General features: G+C 54.5%; 5 protein-coding genes across 5 annotated transcripts; 3 read left to right on the top strand and 2 right to left on the bottom strand.

Annotated features, from left to right (window-relative positions):
• Positions 1 to 97: 97 nt before the first annotated feature.
• CGGC5_v005438 (uncharacterized protein) lies at positions 98 to 803 on the bottom strand (the record flags this gene model as incomplete). Its single annotated transcript, XM_066151452.1, has 4 exons — positions 98 to 138; positions 378 to 397; positions 444 to 566; positions 772 to 803. The coding sequence occupies 4 exons, from the start codon at positions 801 to 803 to the stop codon at positions 98 to 100; spliced, it is 216 nt and encodes a 71-aa protein (XP_066008967.1).
• Positions 804 to 5,227: 4,424 nt separating this feature from the next.
• On the top strand, positions 5,228 to 5,619 carry CGGC5_v005437 (uncharacterized protein; the record flags this gene model as incomplete). The annotated part of the gene is made up of 2 exons (XM_066151451.1): positions 5,228 to 5,306; positions 5,480 to 5,619. 2 exons carry the CDS (start codon positions 5,228 to 5,230, stop codon positions 5,617 to 5,619), a joined length of 219 nt encoding a protein of 72 aa, XP_066008968.1.
• A 3,322-nt stretch (positions 5,620 to 8,941) lies between these two features.
• On the top strand, positions 8,942 to 10,522 carry CGGC5_v005436 (uncharacterized protein; the record flags this gene model as incomplete). The annotated part of the gene is made up of 2 exons (XM_032035711.1): positions 8,942 to 9,035; positions 9,192 to 10,522. 2 exons carry the CDS (start codon positions 8,942 to 8,944, stop codon positions 10,520 to 10,522), a joined length of 1,425 nt encoding a protein of 474 aa, XP_031885311.1.
• Positions 10,523 to 10,605: 83 nt separating this feature from the next.
• On the bottom strand, positions 10,606 to 15,691 carry atnG-7 (ABC transporter atnG; the record flags this gene model as incomplete). Its single annotated transcript, XM_032035710.1, has 13 exons — positions 10,606 to 10,837; positions 10,901 to 11,884; positions 11,949 to 12,114; positions 12,167 to 12,231; positions 12,284 to 12,334; positions 12,389 to 12,460; positions 12,520 to 12,643; positions 12,697 to 13,041; positions 13,108 to 13,273; positions 13,322 to 13,495; positions 13,546 to 14,231; positions 14,282 to 14,498; positions 14,549 to 15,691. The coding sequence occupies 13 exons, from the start codon at positions 15,689 to 15,691 to the stop codon at positions 10,606 to 10,608; spliced, it is 4,425 nt and encodes a 1,474-aa protein (XP_031885312.1).
• Positions 15,692 to 17,129: 1,438 nt separating this feature from the next.
• On the top strand, positions 17,130 to 18,091 carry CGGC5_v005434 (uncharacterized protein; the record flags this gene model as incomplete). Its single annotated transcript, XM_032035709.1, has 2 exons — positions 17,130 to 17,532; positions 17,586 to 18,091. 2 exons carry the CDS (start codon positions 17,130 to 17,132, stop codon positions 18,089 to 18,091), a joined length of 909 nt encoding a protein of 302 aa, XP_031885313.1.
• Positions 18,092 to 18,418: the final 327 nt, after the last annotated feature.

The raw sequence follows: 18,418 nt of genomic DNA, 5'->3' as shown, positions 1-18,418 counted from the left end.
ACTTCCACTCGTCGTCTTTTGTATTGGACGTTCGTTCGAGTACCAGCGATCCACTCGGTCGTTTCCCCCGAGGAATCAAACATTATGGGACGGATGCTCACTCACTCGCAGGAAGAAGAGCAGAACGAATTGTGCTACCTGGAGACCGTCAGCTTCAGCTCCTGTTCCGTTCAATTCGACACCTGCGCCTCAGAAGAAATCCCCTCCGAGCGCCGACAAACCCCTCAAATAGAGACGAGTCGGGGCCTGGCGCGGTGCAGCCGGCAATATGGGTCTAAGCCAACGCCCCCTGGTGCAAATCTCATTGCCGTTCGTCATCCAGGAAACGGATGAGTGAGAATCAACCAAGCATAAAACAAGGAGATAATTGTACTCACGGTCTCTGAGTCTCGTTCGACTTTTGCGCAAATCAGTCAATTGACGGATTTGCTATATAAGCTGACAGGACTTCAACTGTGATGGCGCGAGGATGTATAAGCTTCGTCGTTGTAGCGTGCTTGATGCGAGGAAGCTTTGGCGAGCTAGTTTCGATGCCTGCGTTGATGGGTTCGACGTCCGAGGAAAGGCTTGGTATTTTGAAATGAACGGTCAGATCAAGAAGATGCGAAAAGACCAACAGAGTGCAGGATCTTGGAAACCAGGTGTCTATATACCAGGCCCCCAGATGTGGCTGGCTCGAGATCGCACAAAACCAGCGAAGATGGATTGGAGGCTCAACATGCGACCTACTGCTCGACATATGTCGCACAGACCAAGAGAAAGAGCAGATACCTAAATTTTCCAAGCACACTGCCGGCGGCCATGGAGTCGAAGGCAAGGAAGACGAAGTCGGAAGGCAGGGCGGGGGCCAGTCCCACGCATGAGCAAATGGGTTGTGCAGACTCTGAGACAACTGTGAAGGGACATTGAATTGTGTGGAGAGCTCCCAATACCCCCAGTCTCCTATTCGAAAAGACGTGCGTTGCCTTGCGTCGGTGGTCTCTTTGCTGGAATACGGTTCCAGGGCGTGTAGACTGATGGCGCAAAACAGAAAGCTGTCTATCGCCAAGCCGTCGAGTGAAAGTACCGGGAAAGAACCAAAGCCGCCGTAGACGAGGTATTCTGGCAGGGGGTGAGGGCCCCGTACGACGCGAGTTTGCTAGCCAAGCTTCTCAATGGCCCAAGGCCACGGGGTCATTCAAGCAAGCCAGCCTTTGCGTCCGTGTCTGAGGACGCAATCAGGGTGGAATGACACCTCCCTATTCAGCCTATCGACTGGTCGACATAATGGTCGACATCATTATGCCTGTCCCTATCAACAATATGGGATTGCTCTTCCGCTTCTACGTGGTTTGTCGATGATACAACGGATGGATCTCGGCCTCGGAAGCCTCTTCCTTCTGAGGCCAAGGAGCGGAGGATCTACTGACCTGCGTCGGTGTGTATCCGGGTAAGTCGAGGTCTTGTGCTGTGAACGGAAGAGCGCCTTCCAAGCCTCGCTGACCTCTCCTTCCATGCAGCAAATCTGCGGCTACCCGTCCGTCAAGGGCTGGATGAAACGCCACAAACAACCCCTTCTGATAGGGAAGGGATTTGCCCAGGCGTGAAAGTGGGCTATCAACGGCACGTTGCAGGCGTAAAAGCAGGTCGTGGGCGTTTAGCGGACTATCTCGGCCACTGAGATCGAGGTTCCGCATGACGTCCAGATTCGACCAACACCCTGCGTCGATGTTGTTGGATTGGCTCAAAGAAGGTCATGTTAGTGAATGCGAATGACGAAGCTTTGACCTCGTGTAGTCGGAACCATTGTATGCAGCCAGAGAACCTGCGGTCGGGGCTGACGGGGATGACGGAAGCAACCTCGCGGCTTCCACAGCCACGCCAAAACAACATGTTTGGCGACAATCATGGGATTGTTGAAGATCCACCAGGAAGCTTTCGGCCCTAAAGCTGCCGCGCCGAGCTAACAGCCCCGGTGGCTTGTTTATCTTGACATAACGTTCGACGAGGCCCAAGCCAGCTCTCATGTCTAGGAGCTCAAACAGTGAAGAAGGCGTGTCTCTGCCGAGACACGCTCGCCACATGACACGTGCGAGGGAATAGGGTTTCGCTTGAACCGGTTGACAAGGTGCCATCGGATCATTTGCCCCAGGATGCTGTGTTTCTGGGAAGGTACCGGACTCCTTCTTTGCGCACCAACTCATCGTGACTTCAAAAGTTCTCCTCCGAAGTTTGTAAAAATAGCGAGTTTTCCAATGTGGGATTAGCCAGCAAGGGCGCAGAAATAGAACCTGTTGAGCTGTGCCTCTCCGTGGTGGCCCAATGAGATTACAGCGTACCCGAGGAGGGTAAAGAAACCTGGAATCCTCCATTTCCAGACAGTCGGGCTCCTCTGGATAGGGCGATGAACAGCCAATCTCGAGCCAGAAGAGCTCAGATTCAGGGCCTGAGGATTGACTTCTACACCTCGTGTTCTGTAATGCAGCCTCAATATAGACGGACGCGTTAGTTGGATTGGTCGTTTGTGCAGGTTCCCGTCAACTAGTCCGGAATGATCTAGCCAGCTGTTACGTCTGCGCGCCACCATACTTGAGGCATCAAGTCAACTTGATTGTTTCAGAAGTCTGATTTCGGAGCTTTTTAGTCAATCGGACTGGTCGGATGGACGGCGACGTCGGGGTTGGGGTGATGAGATTGCCAGTTCAGCAGGGCATAAGATCGCAGATCGAACAGCTGAGGGGGCTGTTTGCCGAGCTCCAGAGCTAGAACTTGCAGCAAAGCATGCTGATGCACCACGCGTTGGACCATTTTCCGAGGGAGCCCAGGAAGAGTGGTTGCCATGGGTTGGCAGGTAGACCGTCGAGTATGCTCCAGTACTATCGGATCGGGCCGCTGGAACCTGACCGTGACCTGTCCGTGGCTGGATCCAAGGTAGCTGCTGATGTTTGGACGGATGGTACGTACGGCATAGGACGGAGGCAGGCTGATGATCTCTCTGTTGTGGCCGGCCATATGCCATCGATATGCACATCAAACCACGCCCCCAGATGTGTGAAGGTTAGCTTATTTTCCTCCCTCGTCATCGCTGTCGCCGGGTTTTCGCGGCCGGCTGCCAGATGAAACTGTAAAGGGTACCGGTTCCCCATGTTTCTTCACTGCCTGCGTCCATAGATCAGATCTTGTGTGATGTGACGTATCACGAGCACCAGGGTCCTTTCTCCATCAGCTGTAGGCGGAGACCGCTTCAGGCAGCTGAAAGCCTGAGTGATGGCATGTAGGAGCGGATGCTGATGGCGACGGTCTGGCGTGCAGAAAGCAAGTCACTACTGCATGGGGCCACAACAGGGGGCGGGCAGAGTGGTGACACAGAATTTTGATGGGGTGATTGGAGCGGTGCGGTGCGGTGCAATATGCAAAAGGGCTGCCTGGGTGCGTTGTTCTGGGGGTAATGTTTGAATCCTGAGCCGGCCTGCCCGCCATGTCGGTATGGAATCCATAGGCAATGTACGTACTCTGTACCGGCGGCGTAGCATCGCTGCGAAGCAGGCAGCCTCCGCGTAGGCAAGGGCCCTCGGTGCCTGTATGTATCTGCGATGCGGGAGCCAAGGCCAAGAGTCGGTATGATACGGCAGGGTTCTCTCTCTTTGATCGCGGCGGGATAGAGAAGTTGAAATCCGTTGGCTGCTGTTGATCACGATGGGATGGCACAGCGGGGAGGGATATGGCGAGACCGGTGAGGTGACAGAGATTGGAATCCACGTATGCTGCTTGCTTGTTGCTTCTTGCTTGCTGGACAGCGTCTGCGTCTGCGTCTGCGTCTGCGCGTGCGTCTAGCGTAGCGATGCATGACAGGTGTCGGAAGCCCAGTGTGGTAGATTTATCGTCAAGGCTCCGCTCCGCCGTTGGTGCTTTCACGCACCAGGCAAGTTCTCTGGCGCGGTGGTGGTGCCTTGGAGCCCTCCACCGGCGTGGCAGGCCTGGGTACCGTACTCTGTAGCCATGCCAGAAAGGTGACGGAAGCCAGGATGTTGACTGATCATTCGCTGCTGGGGATATAGCAGGGCGTAAGGCTCGGGTGGGCTTGAAAGAAAGGAGGAAACAAGAGAGCCAGGGGGGTGGGCTGGCTGGCTGGCTGGTTGGCTGAATGTTGGGCGAGAGAAGTCGTCAAAACCGCTGCGTGGTGGATGGAGGAGGAAGTTCTGCACTGTCTCGGTGTCGGTGACCAGAGAAGCGCGGAGGCCAACCCACCCCGCCTCATGTCATTTGATTCGCACGGTACGGTGTAGGAGTGGAGTCCGTGGCACTGCCAGGTAGGAAACAGACGGGAGGCGGTCATTGGACGGTGAAGGGAGGCTCACCTCTACGGGGCGCACAGTGCATTTTGCTGCAGAACTGTGATATACAGTTCCCTGTTGGTGGGTTTGACACTGTCTTGCAGCCCTCCACTCGACCCTGCCTCCTTCCTTGAGCTGGGAAAGGTAATGGAAGGTGCCTACCTTACCTACCTATTGGAGACTTAGTAAACTGTGCAGCTCCCGGCAGGCAAGAGCTCCCGTCACCACTCCAGTGACTCCACACCAGCAGCCCGTTCCTTCCTGCCTTGCACTGTGCCTTCCCAGGTAAGGTAGAGAAGGAGGACGGTGGTGAAGTTCTTCAAGCGGCCTCTCGTGGCCCGCTGCATCTCTCGCTCTCATGTCACGGACGTTTGCTGTTGCCCTGGCCTGGCCTGTCTACTATGTACCCCTCATTGACCACTCACCGACTGTGACTCTCCCTTGGCCTTGGGACAATGGGCCCCTCCCTCATCAGTCGCTTCCAAGTGTAAGCCACTCCCTCAGTCGCTTTGCATTGCCCATTTGCGTGCGAGTGAGTGTGGGCATCACCATCGCAGAAACGACTGCAGCCCGTGCTTCTTCTCTTTTCTTCCCCGTCTCTCAATCTCTCTGTTTAGCGCATGCCTCGATTCACTCTTCTTTGCTCTCAACATGGCTTTTGTCGAGACACAATGCCATAGTCGACAAACACGTCTTCTAGAATTCCGCCAGGATGCAAACAACCACAAACTAACCAAGCGCGGCATTCGCCTTCGAAAACGCTTTGGCATTTCCCTTTTCTGCAATGCCCTAAAACGACTTCGTCCGGCTTGTTGAGTGGAGTATTGGATCACATTCTGTCTCTAGGCAGACCTCAAAATAGCCTCCTTTGCTCTCGCCAACCCTCACAAGCTACTTTCTCCTCGCATCCTACAATGCAGGGCTCGACCTCTGCATCCGAGGCTGTATTCAACATCTGCGCACTCGGAGCTGCTGATCGTCCCGCCCTACATAGTAAGTCGACGTTTCTTGTTCCCGCTCCATGTACCACCAGGTACCCCCAAGGGCCTTTCTGGTACCCTACCGCGGCTTGCGACATGTTGTCTCTTTTAATGCTATTTGATGCAAGCTCGTCGTCTACACCCCATCTCTGCGGACGGCAATTTATCGCTAACTGTAAGGGTTAGCTTTTGACCGTTTGGGTCCACATGTCGCCATCTCGCCCCGGCGCCGCTATAGTCTTGAGCCAAGCGGATCGGCTTGCGTGCAGACCCGGCCGTTCATTACTTGGCCATGCAATGCTGCCGTCTGGCTCTCAGGAATATGATGCCTCTTCATTGAGGCCCCTTAGACTCGTCAAGAAAGTGAGACATGCTGAAATTGCCAAAACTGCCTTCTTGGCGCTTGAGCCATCCTCGGTGTAGCTCCAGGAATTGGGTTTCAATACGCACCTTGGGTTAGAGGCCTAGCTACCGGCGGGAAGGGGATCTCAGGGGAATCTCAGCTGCTTCAACAGGTTGACAGCGGCTCACCGCGTCTTCTCTGTTTCGAAGTTTCAAAGCGGGCGTCTAGATCCTTGGCCTGCAATGAGCCACCCCCGGTAGGAGGGGTGGCGGATGGAATCGTTGCCTTTCCCAACGGGCTGGTTGCCTCACAAAAGTCATCAAAGAAGCGGTCAAGAGATCGGAGTCTTCAGATGCTCGCCCTCCGAAGAATGAGCCTTTGCACTCTCCCGCTCTCTGCCGGCTCTTTTCGAGTTTTGCCCAAGATCAACCTTGTTCCACTGAAGCACCAACTAAAAAGAGCAACCAGTCTGTTTTCAGTCCTCTAGTACCCGGCTGGGTTCTGGAGATGAAGCTCTGCCAGGTTCAAGAGCCAGCGATCGCGACTACCCGTGGCTTTTCCTTGGTGACTTTGGGGCGATAGGCCCCCTATCGCGACAGCTCCAAGTTGAGGTGGTACAAGGAGGGCGTTAGCCGAAAACGCGGATACGCTTTTCAGGACTTGGTCGAGAAAGAGGTTCGATTCAGTCATCTCGACAAGCAGTGCTTGTCAACGCATAATCAGGGTCTGAACGTCACGCTTTCGTGCCGATGCCATCTTTTCGAACAGCTGTATCGTCTGGTTTCGGGTGCCAAAGCCTAGACTATTCCAGTCCAAAAGCTGTGGATTGCTTGCTCGTATGTGGCCACGCGGAAAGGGGGTGCCTCGCACATAGCCAGTTGTATCGCTACACGGAGCAGATGAAGACCTGCGTATGAACCATCTACTTGGGATCATCACGGTGTACACCGGCCATCTGCCGACAAGTGTATCATGGGCTCACTGAAAGAGCAGGGTATTCACCACGTTGCTATAGCTCCGCTCAGACGTCGGATCTGGTCATTGTAAGGGTACAATTTCCGGATTTGTTCGCTTCCTCTTTCCACATCGGGACCATTAGTCTTGACCTGTCAAACGTAAAAGTTCCCATCAGTCAAATTTCTCGCCACAAAGCCACGTTTCGTCTCCACGACCAAGTCCCTGGTCATGCTGTGGAAGACCTCTTGGGTCCCCCTCAGAAAGCCTCCTGGAGGACGCAAAATGAACATGGACCGAGACTCGTGAGTTGTCGCCCGCCTGAACCATCGACCCATGGTGAACCATGTCAAGGTCTGGACCGCAAGAGTCCCGTGGCCCGGAGCATTACCACGACTATCCTGTCATATTGGGAGCACAAGGAGAGAAAGTTGAGCGTCACCTCAGCGTCTCAGTACTGAACACCGTGCGCGGCTCCCATGCACGTTGTTTCCCAGACCGGTTTCAGGCCCGCCTGTCGGGATTCAACCATGGGTTATTATGGATGCAACGTTTTACAGGATCTTCATGGATAGTCCATCGGTCCATCGTCCGTCAGCCCTCTCTGGAAGACGGCAGGCGATCACAGCTAGGACATCAGGATGGTCGCTGTTGTGCGCCTTCAATGATTGCAGAAGTAATCTAGTCCTCGTTAAAGTTGAGCGAACAAAGCCTCTTCGATGGGCCAATGACTCGCACTCACGGAAAGCCAGTGAATCTACTAGAAGGTCGAATGACAACAGGGCCAATGGTGCGGGCACCCGATGCTCATGTCAGCCCACTCCGAGCCGGTCACCGAGAGACCCTCTGCTACTTCGAGACATCATCTGACAAGAGCAGCTGAAAAGACAACGCGTCGGTACCGGAAGAAGCCACTGGGGCCCGCGCATCTAAGCCACGAGTAGGGTACTGATAACGGCAATTTTAACAAGTCCTTTGCAGGCGCGGACAGAGTGAGCTCATCTCCAGGTAGACCGGAAGATCAGAAAGGTACAACAAGCCCAGCAGGCAGATGATCAACATTGTCCGAGGCGAGTGGCGCCACGAATGCTTCGACTCCAGACCCCACACTCTGCAAGAAGAGGGTTACCCAAACAGCGCTCATCGATCAATAAGCTTCGTTTTCCACGACGTTCTTGCCACATGGAATCGGGCATGGGTCTGCTACCTGTCAAATTTCAGGTTCCACCAACCCTGCTTTACCAAGATGTCAAGTCGACAATCACAGTCAAGGACGATGCGCCATGGTCCCTCAGCGGCATGGGGCCTGGGCTTCTTCTCCAGATCCGGATATAGTAGGTACATTTTGGGTCCAAGGAATTGGCAGCTGCTCACCCTCACCTCACGATGCTGAAGCAGCGCACCAAGGTTTGTGGCACATGGGTAATATGCGTAGTCTCAAACTCTAAGAAGCAGCCTTGACGGCAAGGCGGGGCATGTCGTTCGGATGGGGCTGGGAACAAGTGGACGCAAACGGCAATCGGGCCGGCAAAGTTGGGAGTAGCTACGGGACTAAGGCACCGTAGGTTCAAACAGTCCGAAGTGGGTCGCCGCAAGACCGGCGCCAAAGCGGGGCTCCGCGCTGTCAAAGGCGTCTCGGTCTGTGGGCTGGTCCAGGCTCATTATCCGGCCCTCATTGTCCGGGCCGGCCGGGATGCACGGACCACATGTTTGTCGAAGACTCATTCAATACTCTTTGCTGATGCTGGAAGCTGACTGCGATGGAATGTGCTTTGAGCGAATCAGGGCCGACTCCGGGCGCTGACAAACATGGATGCCATGAGCAGGCACGCACGCCCTCTTCCGCCGCCTCCCCCCCCCTTCTTCCTCTGAACATGACGTTGTATCCGTAACGTTCCTCCTGGCCATCCTCCAAGTCAAGCCACACCTTCAATCAGCTCCACAATCCGAATCGCCCTAGAGTGTACCTTAGGCACTTTATGGAGTACGTACTGCAGGTGCATGCGTACTAAGGATTCTGAGCAACTCCACCATCAAGTGTGACTCCGACGATTGCTGCGGAAGCTGACTGCTTGGCTGGGCTTTGACCTGCTGTGACTAACAATCCAGCGGGAGCAAATTGGTCATCATTGTCGCTGACGCTTTTTTCCCCTTCTCGTCCAGGCAGGCGCAAATTGCTGCAGTACATAGCGACAAACGTTCGCCCGAGGTTGTTTGCTGCGATTCTGCACCCCTCCCCCGCCCACCGCCCTCAGTTCTTGTCTGCCACTGAGGTGCATCTCGACGTCTCCCTCCAGCTTCCTCCCGGGAGCTTCCGCCACAGCTTTCTGGTATCTGAGATTTCCTCGGGCATGCCTAAGAAAAGGCATCAATCCCTATTTTCGAAGCCGCAATCCACGGCCCCCGCATCGTTGGGCGCCTCAGCTTCAGCCTCGACATCTGGCCGTGAGTACCTCCCGTCACATCCCCCCAGCTCCCCCCACCCCCCACCGCGTCTCCGGACGTGACGTTTCCTGCCTACCGTTCATCCCCCTTTCCCTCCCCCTATACTATATCGGCGGTGTCAACCCAGAAAACTGACACGAAAGCCACGGGAAACAGAAAGCCAACGCAAGGGCGTTAACGAACTCTTGGCCGATCTCCGCCGATCCTCCCACGCCTCCTCAAGTCGTACCACCGCAGCATCCTTGGCAGCTACGCCCACCGTCCCGCCTGCCATTCGACAGATCCTCCATATCCCAGAACCGCCTCCTCTGCCACCCAGGCGTGTCCCGAGATTTGACGCAACAGGGAGACGAGTCCCTCCCGGTCCGCCACCTCCCCGCAGCTGGCTCTCCCGTTCTTGCAGCAATGCCACCCGTTACAACAGCGCCCATGCCATCGCCGTTCGCGGCGCCGTCCAAGGCCTACCGGGCTCCTACGAGCCGGACAAGGGCAGCTTGACGGACCTGTTATTGCGCAGGATGGCTTTGAATTGGGAACTCCAGAGGGATTACGATCGGTACTACCTTCACACGCTTCCCAGCCGAGTCCGGGCCTCTCTAGCCAGGTACGTAGGCTTGTGGTACGAGACCGGTCTGTCCGCTGCGGACTTGCGCAATATCCTGATACCTCCCGCCGTTGACGAAGAGGACGGGGCTCAGCTGTCCCAAGAACCCGAGGACCTTGTGTCTCTGAACAACGACATCTACTTCCTCGACCTCACGGGCTCCATCGGCTGTTCCATGTCAGTCAAGGAACTGGCTGACGTGCTCTTCCCGCTGCAGCTGGCTCTGGCACCGGAAGAGGTACATGACTCTTGGGACACGGCGGAGGCACCGTCGCTTCCTCCGAAGCTTCTGCCCAACATCACGCATCTCTGTCTGGCCGTCACTCCAGGAGCTGGTGCCGATGGGCCCGGTGTGTCGTGGAAGCAGCTGCTCGCACTCACGGCGAAACTACCCACCCTCACGCATCTCAGTCTGGCCTACTGGCCCGAGCCGGCGTTGACGCCTAAGGCAAAGTTCACGACGATTGTATCGCCTGAGGGCCACACGTCACAGTATGCGGGCACCGGGGCGTATTCTCACACCCTTGACGATGACTGGACTGAGGCCGTCATCATGCTGCGGAAGCTGAGCAAGTGCCTGTATGGATTGGAACATCTAGATATCACTGGTTGTGGTGCTTGGTTCAAGGCGCTCATGGTGAATGTAGATGGTGATAAGGTCGACTGGAATGGGCCGTGGAGCAAGGTCTCTTCACTCGTATTGAAGTATGGGTACGAGATAAGCGAAAATACTCCTATGGCCGATGGCCAAAGGTATTTGGAGGCGGCAGAGATGGCCAAGGCAATCGAACGGTACATTGTCGGGCAAAGAGGTGGAAAGGGACGGTTCATCACCGTCGAAAGAGACCAGATAGATGAGGCGTTTGCGCAAACTGTGATTTAGAACATACAAATTACAATTGAATAGAACCTTTACTGCAAGGCAATTCATATCTTTGCGACGACTCTCTGCTTCGTGATCTAGTCTCAAGAGACCCGGTTCTGCCTGCTCGCATCCCACAGCTCCTTGAACTTTCCACCCTTCTCAAGCAGGAGGGACTGCGGCTCACCGACTTCTACGATATGTCCCTTGTCAAGCACTACGACTCGGTCAAAGTCAGCAACAGTTTCTAGGCGATGCGCGATCGCGATGACGGTGTGTTCTTTGAACTCCTCGCGAATAAGGTCCTTGACCATACGCTCGGTGTGGGAATCGACGCTGCATTCCATGTAAGCTCAACTACGTCTGCAACGAATCGGGTGGTAACGGCGGAGGCCTTACCTGCTCGTTGCTTCGTCCAAGAGAACGATTTTGCCTACTTCGCGACGCAAGACAGCCCGCGCCAGGAAGAAGAGCTGTCTCTGCCCGTGACTGAGTGCCTCCTCGGCAAATTCTGCATCCAGGCCACCTTTCTCCTGGATGGCATCCCAAAGACCGAGACGTGTCAGTGTGGAAGTGATGCTCTCGTCAGAGGCCGCGGCAAACGGGTCGATGTTTTGGCGGACTGTTCCCGGGAGAACGAACTGGTCCTGAGTGATTGCGATCAGAGCCGATCTGAGTTCCTGAAGAGGGAGTCTGTCCAGAGACAGGCCATCAATGTGGATTGAACCCGACGATAGAGGCAGGAGACGGAGTAAGGCGAGGAGGAGCGAGGATTTGCCACTTCCAGTGCGTCCGACGATGCCAATCTTCTCACCCGCACGAATAGAGATGCTGATACCGTCTAGGGCCTTGGGCACTGATTTCTCATCACAATCATTGGCGCTGGACGCATATGAAGCCGAGATGCCCCGTAGTTCAATGCACCCTTTGTCAGGCCATCCTGGAAGCAACGTCGCCGATACTCCTTGTCGGCCTTCAGAGCAGAGGAGCTGCCTTTTGAGCAAATCATCCTCGATCTCGTCAGGAGTATCGTCGGCAAAGTTCTTGATCCGCGCGACAGCACCGATGGATGTCTCCAGAGACGTCCAGAACTGGATCAGCATCTTGAGGGTCTCGGTGAAGGAGATCAGCTGGACTAGAGAGACTCCCGTCAGGCCTACGGAGACGGTATCACGGAGGCGGACTGCGAGGCCGACCACGAGCAGGGCTAGTGCGGTTGTGGTTAGGTCGAGCACGAGGGTCAGCCATTGCTGGGTGAGAAGAAGGATGTAAAAGGGGCGTTGCGAGCGGTCGATGAGGGTGTGGGAGTGGGCTATGGAGGGTGTCGTCGCGGCGTGTGCGCGGATGGTGGGGAGCCCAGAAAGCGTCTCGAGGAAGTGGGTGCTGTTAGGAATCGATGTCAACGTCCAAGGTTCATCTTGTATGGCCGGAGTCAAAGATGGCTTACTACACCGGGGCTTTCTCCTCCAGATCCAAGAAGCGGAGCTGGCGGGAGGTACGGAGATACGCCCTCTGGATGAAGTAGAAGACGAGTATCAAGACCGGGAAGCTGATGGCGATGTACCAAGAGGCGGAGGCAATCAGGAATGCCTTGCCTATGCAGGTGAAGAAGCCTGTAACGTTCAGAGTCTGGTCTGTAGAAACCAGTACGGGTGAGGAACCTACTAGCGAGGGATACAACCAGGGCCAGGGGCAAGTTGCGGTCGACTAGGCCGATATCTTGGGAGAACCTAAACACATCAGGCGTCTTGGAGCCCGACCTTGGGACTTTCGGGTACTTACCGAGTTGTAATGGAACCGATGTCAGTACTTGTGAAGAGGGCCAGTGGGGCACTGTTCATGTTGTCAGACATGAGAATCTGGCTGCTTGGAGGGAACATCACCTACTGCATGACAGCCTTGAGAAGGCGCTGGTGCAAGTTGATGCCCGACCTTGATGCGATTGGAACAAGGACAAACCTGCAGATATGAGTTTCACTACGAAGTCTTGGCTCCAGGAGTGCGGTACATGGACTTACCAGATGAGAATTGCGAAACAAACAACGCCGCTGACCTGCAAAGCAGCATAGACACCGAGGTAGTACGCCGAGTCCGAGGCGGCATTGTCGACATTATGGTCGGTCCAAAACTTGAGCCAGACCGCTTTCACAATATTGTCAGTATTTTATGTTTAGGATGAGAATTGCAACACTTACTCGGGAAAGTCGAGAAGAAAGCCCAAGACATCTGGAGGAGAAGCATGACTGCCACCAGTATGGCGCCAACACTTCCAAAGTAGTAATTGTAGACGCTCCAGTCTCCAAGCTGACGTCGCTTATCTTCCGTTTCGGCAGCGGTTTTGGCGGCTTCTTTCCCGGTCGTATTACTGGATGTGTCGATGGGAGGTTCGCTTGAAGTGACCTCATCACCGCTGCCGGCCTCGAGAGTTGCAAGGCTTTTGACGTAACCGTCCGACTCTAGGCACTCTGCAAATGTCCCTGTCTCTAACACCTGCCCGTCCCCAAGTGCTATGATCAAGTCTGCCTGTGATAGAAAGCCGACTATGTCTCTTGTTAGTCTTACGTACAAAGCTGGGATGTATTCATGCTTGGATGGCGAACTCTCACCTGATTGTGTTGCAAGAACGACTGTAGTTCCCCAAGCCCGCAGGATTCCTTCCTTCAGGTTGAAAAGTCTGCGGAACACTGTCTTGGCTGTGTGATTGTCAAGGCCACTGAAGACATCGTCGAAGAGTGCAATCCGGGGCCTGGAGTAGACTGCCCTTGCAAGCGCCTGACCGACGTCAGTAACAGCAGAGCATTATCGCCGGGTACGACTTACGATACGTTGCTTCTGGCCTCCACTCAAAGCAAGACCTTTGCTACCGATGAGCGTACGATCGCCTTCCGGGAATATGGCAAGATCCTTTTCAAGATCGCAAGCGGTCAAGACTTGTCGGTAGAGGCTTTCGTCGAATTCTGAGAAGCAGGTAATGTTCTTTCGAATCGTCTCATTCTATTTAATGTGAGCTCTTGTCCGACAACGGGCGAGACGGCTTTACTTACGATTAGCCACGGGCTTTGCTCGCACCATGAGATCTTGCTGCTGGACAACGAAACGAGTCCATCAACGTAAGGAACCTCTCCGAGAAGACCTTTCAAGAATGTAGTCTTGCCAGATGCCACTGATCCCACGACCATGGCAAGCTCTCCGGCCCCGACGCTGAAGTTGAGTCCATAAACAACAGGGACAGACTCTTGTTTCCACCGAAACGATACGTCTTTAGCTCGGACTTCGATGTTCTCCCCATGAGAGCTACCATTCCCATTGTGAGACGATTTGATAGAGGGGCTTGATGGAAATGAGCGGTAATCGTTTCGTGGCGGCTGGCATAGGTAGTTCTCAATGCGGTGGAAACACCCAAGAGCCGCGCTCAAGTCCAGGACCGTCTCAAACATGAAGAACAGGGGGCTTGCCAACAGAATGACCAGAGAGAGGGCAGCAAACAGCTTGGTTGCATCGAGCGTCTCTCCAGACTTAGAGATGATGGCCATATACATTGCGAAAGCAACCACGGGGGAAATCATGAGGGGAATCTGAGCCACGGCCGACGTGATTGCAGCAATCACGCGGAACGGAGTGGCGGCCTTCATTTCCGAAATTCTGAGATCCGCAATCGTTTGAGAGAGCTTCTGGGTAAGGCCGGACATCTTGATGCTCTTGACATGTCCCATCATTGCCGAAGTAATCCCTGAAATTCCGTGAGTGGTCTGAGTTATAACAGGATGGAAGGATGCATACCGATGCGTTTTTGCACCTTTTCTATCCACGCAACTTGATACTTTTGTGTTGCAGGAGCGAATAAGAAAGTAACTATTAAAGCAAAAACCGACACAATGATGGGGCCCGCGGCTGCGTAGCCGATGTGATTGCTGAGGATCCAGGTTGCAAGGGCGAACTGGATGATGTTGGCCCAAAACTCATGTATCTCCCGCCAGGCGCGGATGATGGCGTCAACCTTGGGAAAGTTAATACTCGCGGTACACGGTAAGATGTCGGGAGACTTACGTCTGTCGACATAAGAGTAACGGCTGCGGAATCGTCGCTGGAAGCACTCCTGAGCTCCGTCGTCTTGGAGTAGACGGCGGCGACCAACACGCCCCTGAGCATAGTCAAGGAGCGAAAGGCTTTGTGCCAGTAGAAGCTTGACGTGATGGAGATGCCAAGGTAAACGAGGCCGTATGCCCCAATAAGACCATAGCCATGATTGACATCCTCGGAAGGGTCTTGCAGGAAGTCAAGGAAACGATTCAAGACCAGAGGCTGGCAGATGGTGAAGCCCAGGAGACAAAGCCTCACAGGGACGACGGCCAACAACTGCCACTTCAGCGTCTTGATGCAAGCCCAGACGAGCTGATAGCTGTGCGGGCGAGGTGAATCGTTCGTAGTGCCATGCGACGCCGGCGATGACTCGTTCCAATGCTTCCAGAAGCGCTCGCTCAGCACCGCAGCCGACATGGACTCATCCAGTGTGAACAAGTCAAGCGGCTTCAGGAGACGACGGAACCCAGTCATCAGCAGCGGCGTGAGCCACCAGAAGAGACCGCGGCTGTAAATGCCACTGGTCTCCTCGGGGCTCAGCGACCGACCGTCTGAATCGACAAGATACCTCGTCTTCCCCTGGGCTTCGAGAATCACGATGGCCGTCTTCAACGCAAACGAGGCGGTGAAGACGGCGCTGATGGCAGCGCTTAAGTGCGACAGCCATATGGTGCGGAGGATCGCTCCATCCAGCACCAGAGAGACAAGTATGTATGTATTCAAGATGGACGAAGGCTTAAGGCTCTTCGAGTGTTCTATGTACGAGAGACCACCAAACACCAGACTGGCGGCGAAAGACACGCAAGATGCCGCGATAGACACGGTGCGCAAACGCCCTTCGTCGCGATGGATCGCCCAGAGTGCGATCAGGGTGAGTTGCAAGACGGCAAGGACGCCGATGGCGGCGATCTTGCATAGACGAAGAATGTTTCCAGAGACAGCGCGAGGAAGCTTCCCGAGTTGAAAGAGACGAAGAGGGGCGACAAGAAGCAGCAGCGAGGCAGGGAGAATAGTGAAGAGGCATTGTTCAAAAGTAAGAGTGAAGTCGAAGCCGTCGCGGCAGTCCTGGATGATTGGGCCGAAAGAATCGTCGGCGGCTGGGGAGCACATGGTTGAAGTCGAGTTGTCCACGGTGGGCGAAAAGGCTTCAATGAGAAAGTTAACGAAAAAGAGGATATTCCGAGTAAGTCGGGGCTGAGGGATTGGCCCTTTTAATGCCCCGGGTTGCCAGCAAGCAATCCAAGGGAGCCTTCCCCTGAGACACTATCCGGTAAAGGAAGGTGGTTAAGCAAAGCAATCAAACTGCTGACACGGAGAATCCTGCATGTCTATCCGTAGAGAAATTCACGAAATCGAGCGCCGCGTGCGAATACCGACGGCAGGATTGTTGTGAGAACAACGCAACAGTATCCCTCGGAAAAGAAAGAAGCTTTTCAGGTGTTTCGATTTTTGTTTGCCGTTCTTGGGATAAACAGATCAGTCTAAGAAAGTCGAGCCCTCTTCTCATTTTGGAAACCAAGTAAGGTCGTTCATCACCTACGGTAGGTATTGATTGGGGAGATTCTAGGCCAATGCCAATTCAGAGGATACTTGGACGTGTAGCGAATTCCCTGCTCAGGGTATGCATTCGGCTGGGTACCTAGGCGAGCTATGAGGTCTGCTTAGCGCTGCCCAAACACCCTCACGCAACCTCAGACCCTCAGAAGCAGGTCCCTTCAGGGTCCTCAGTGGCTGTGAACTGCCCAAAACCTGACGCCACATCCCTGTCTCGTCCAAACAGGTTTTCCCGGGCGTCATCCGATGAACGGGCTAGACCGGTTTATGTGGGTCCCCGTGTGCCCACGGACAACACTGGCGCCACCAGCCTGGAAAGAATGGCTGGAGAGACACGAGAGATGGGCCCCGATGACGCAAACTTCGACATCTTCGCCCACCGACCCGACCAACCTACCTGCGCAACAACAACAAGCCAACACCAACCCTTCTCGCATGACTAAAATCTTGGCCACGTCAGGCCCGACAGGACTTGCTGCGCTGTTCCACCCACCAAAGCAATACTCACAGGGTACAAACAGCCTACTGCGTAAATGATGTTCGCCTCTTCTCTTTTTGGTCCGCCCAACTGCCGCCCAGGCCCTTGAGTTTTCCCCGGGCCAGTCAAGTGACGCCGATGGAGACAAACGGCCTTGTTCCTGACCCCCGTCTCCATCGTCACGGCACAGCATTCTTTGACGCCCACTCAGGAAGTTAGGGTCTCTTTGGTTGCATCATTGGTCTTGATGGGGTCTCAGATGGGCTGGCCTGCTATGATTCACCCATCTTCTAGGTCGCACCCTCCCTCATAAGGACAGTAGCTTTGGCTGCCCTGAAGTCAAGAGTCCTTGACTTTGTTACTGTCACTTTCCAGCTCCAAATCACAACGTACTAGACAACCCGTCGACAGGCCGTATCTCACAATTCCGGCCGTGTTCCCACCTGCCCACCGACAGCGTCCCAATCCAACCACCTTTCTTTTGTCTTACACGAAGCAAACACTTCTGTCGGCAACATGCATTTCACCGCGATAGTGCCGCTGGTACTGTCCATAGTGGCATTTGTACTCTCCTTCCTGGCCCTCTTTGCCGGCCAGAAGGAGGGCTTCATGGAGGATTACGACGTGATCCGCCTCAACACATCCGGACTCGGTCAGAATGTTCTGGACGTGAGCTCTGATTCATCCGGCGACGATGGAAGCACCTGGAATAGGCTAGTCGGTATCGTCCGCAACAAGACGTCTGACATTATCAACGACATCGGCAACGACATCGCGGATCGTCTCGCCGACGAGCTCGGAATCTCCCACTGGTACTCCCTGCATCTGATGGACGTGTGCCAGGGCGACTTTGCGCCCAACGTCACGGCTCCCAACGTCTGGCTCAACGTCTCTGCCTGCACCCAGCCGAAGCCTGGTCGTGAGTTCCACGTCGTACCGCTCCGTTATGCTCCATCACTGACTCTCATCTAGCCAATGTCAACCTCACCAAGATGCTGGACCAAGAGCTTTCCGTCGGCCCCCTGCGTTTGAGCCTCGCTGACCTCGATTGGCCCGATACCATCGAGGATGCTTTGGACAAAGTCAATAAGGCTCTGCTCGCCATCTTCGTTCTCTATGTCCTAGGCATCGGTTTCTCGGGTCTCGCCATTCTTGGCTCTTTTGCTGCTTTCTTCCTTGGTCCCGCCAAGCGTGTGACGATACCCAACTTCACCTTCGCCATTCTTGCGGCAATCGTGCTGTTTGCCGGCAGTTTGGTCACAACTATCGGTGCCAAGAAGGGCGCGGAGCAGCTCAACGACGTAGGCGAAGACGTTGGTCTATCGGCAGAAGCCGGCCAGAAGTTCATGATTATCTCCTGGGTCGCCTTTGCAGTCATGGCCGTCTCTGCCGTCTACTGGGTTACTCAGTGCTGTGTGGCGAGACGATCAACCAAGAGAGGGTACACTGAGAAGCGCCACAACAAGGGCAGCTTCTAAGAGTGAACCTTGTTGAAGAATAGTCAACCGAAACCCTGTGGGCCTCTTTTTCTTCAGATTGGATAATTCGACACGAAAGCGATTTTTTGAACCCTGCTTGTCAGGTTTGGCCTGATAGCCGGTCTACAATGGCCACTCCGACATCACGATCCTTTTCATTATTTCAGAAGATACCATTGATGCGACAAATGATTTCTTAGAAAGGACAATTTCGAAACAGAACATCGAAATGTAGCAAAAAGAATAGATTACTTTCAATGGCATGTTTGCCTCAAAACCGTTGTCTGTCGCCGTTTTAGCCTGTGCATGTAATAGACCGCACCGTTT

Source organism: Colletotrichum fructicola (assembly GCF_000319635.2).
Source record: "Colletotrichum fructicola Nara gc5 chromosome Unknown KSG_Nara_v1_contig03, whole genome shotgun sequence".
Taxonomy (NCBI): Eukaryota; Fungi; Ascomycota; class Sordariomycetes; order Glomerellales; family Glomerellaceae; genus Colletotrichum; species Colletotrichum fructicola.
The sequence above is the reverse complement of the archived record's forward strand: the minus strand, read 5'-3'. Positions and strand labels throughout refer to the sequence as shown.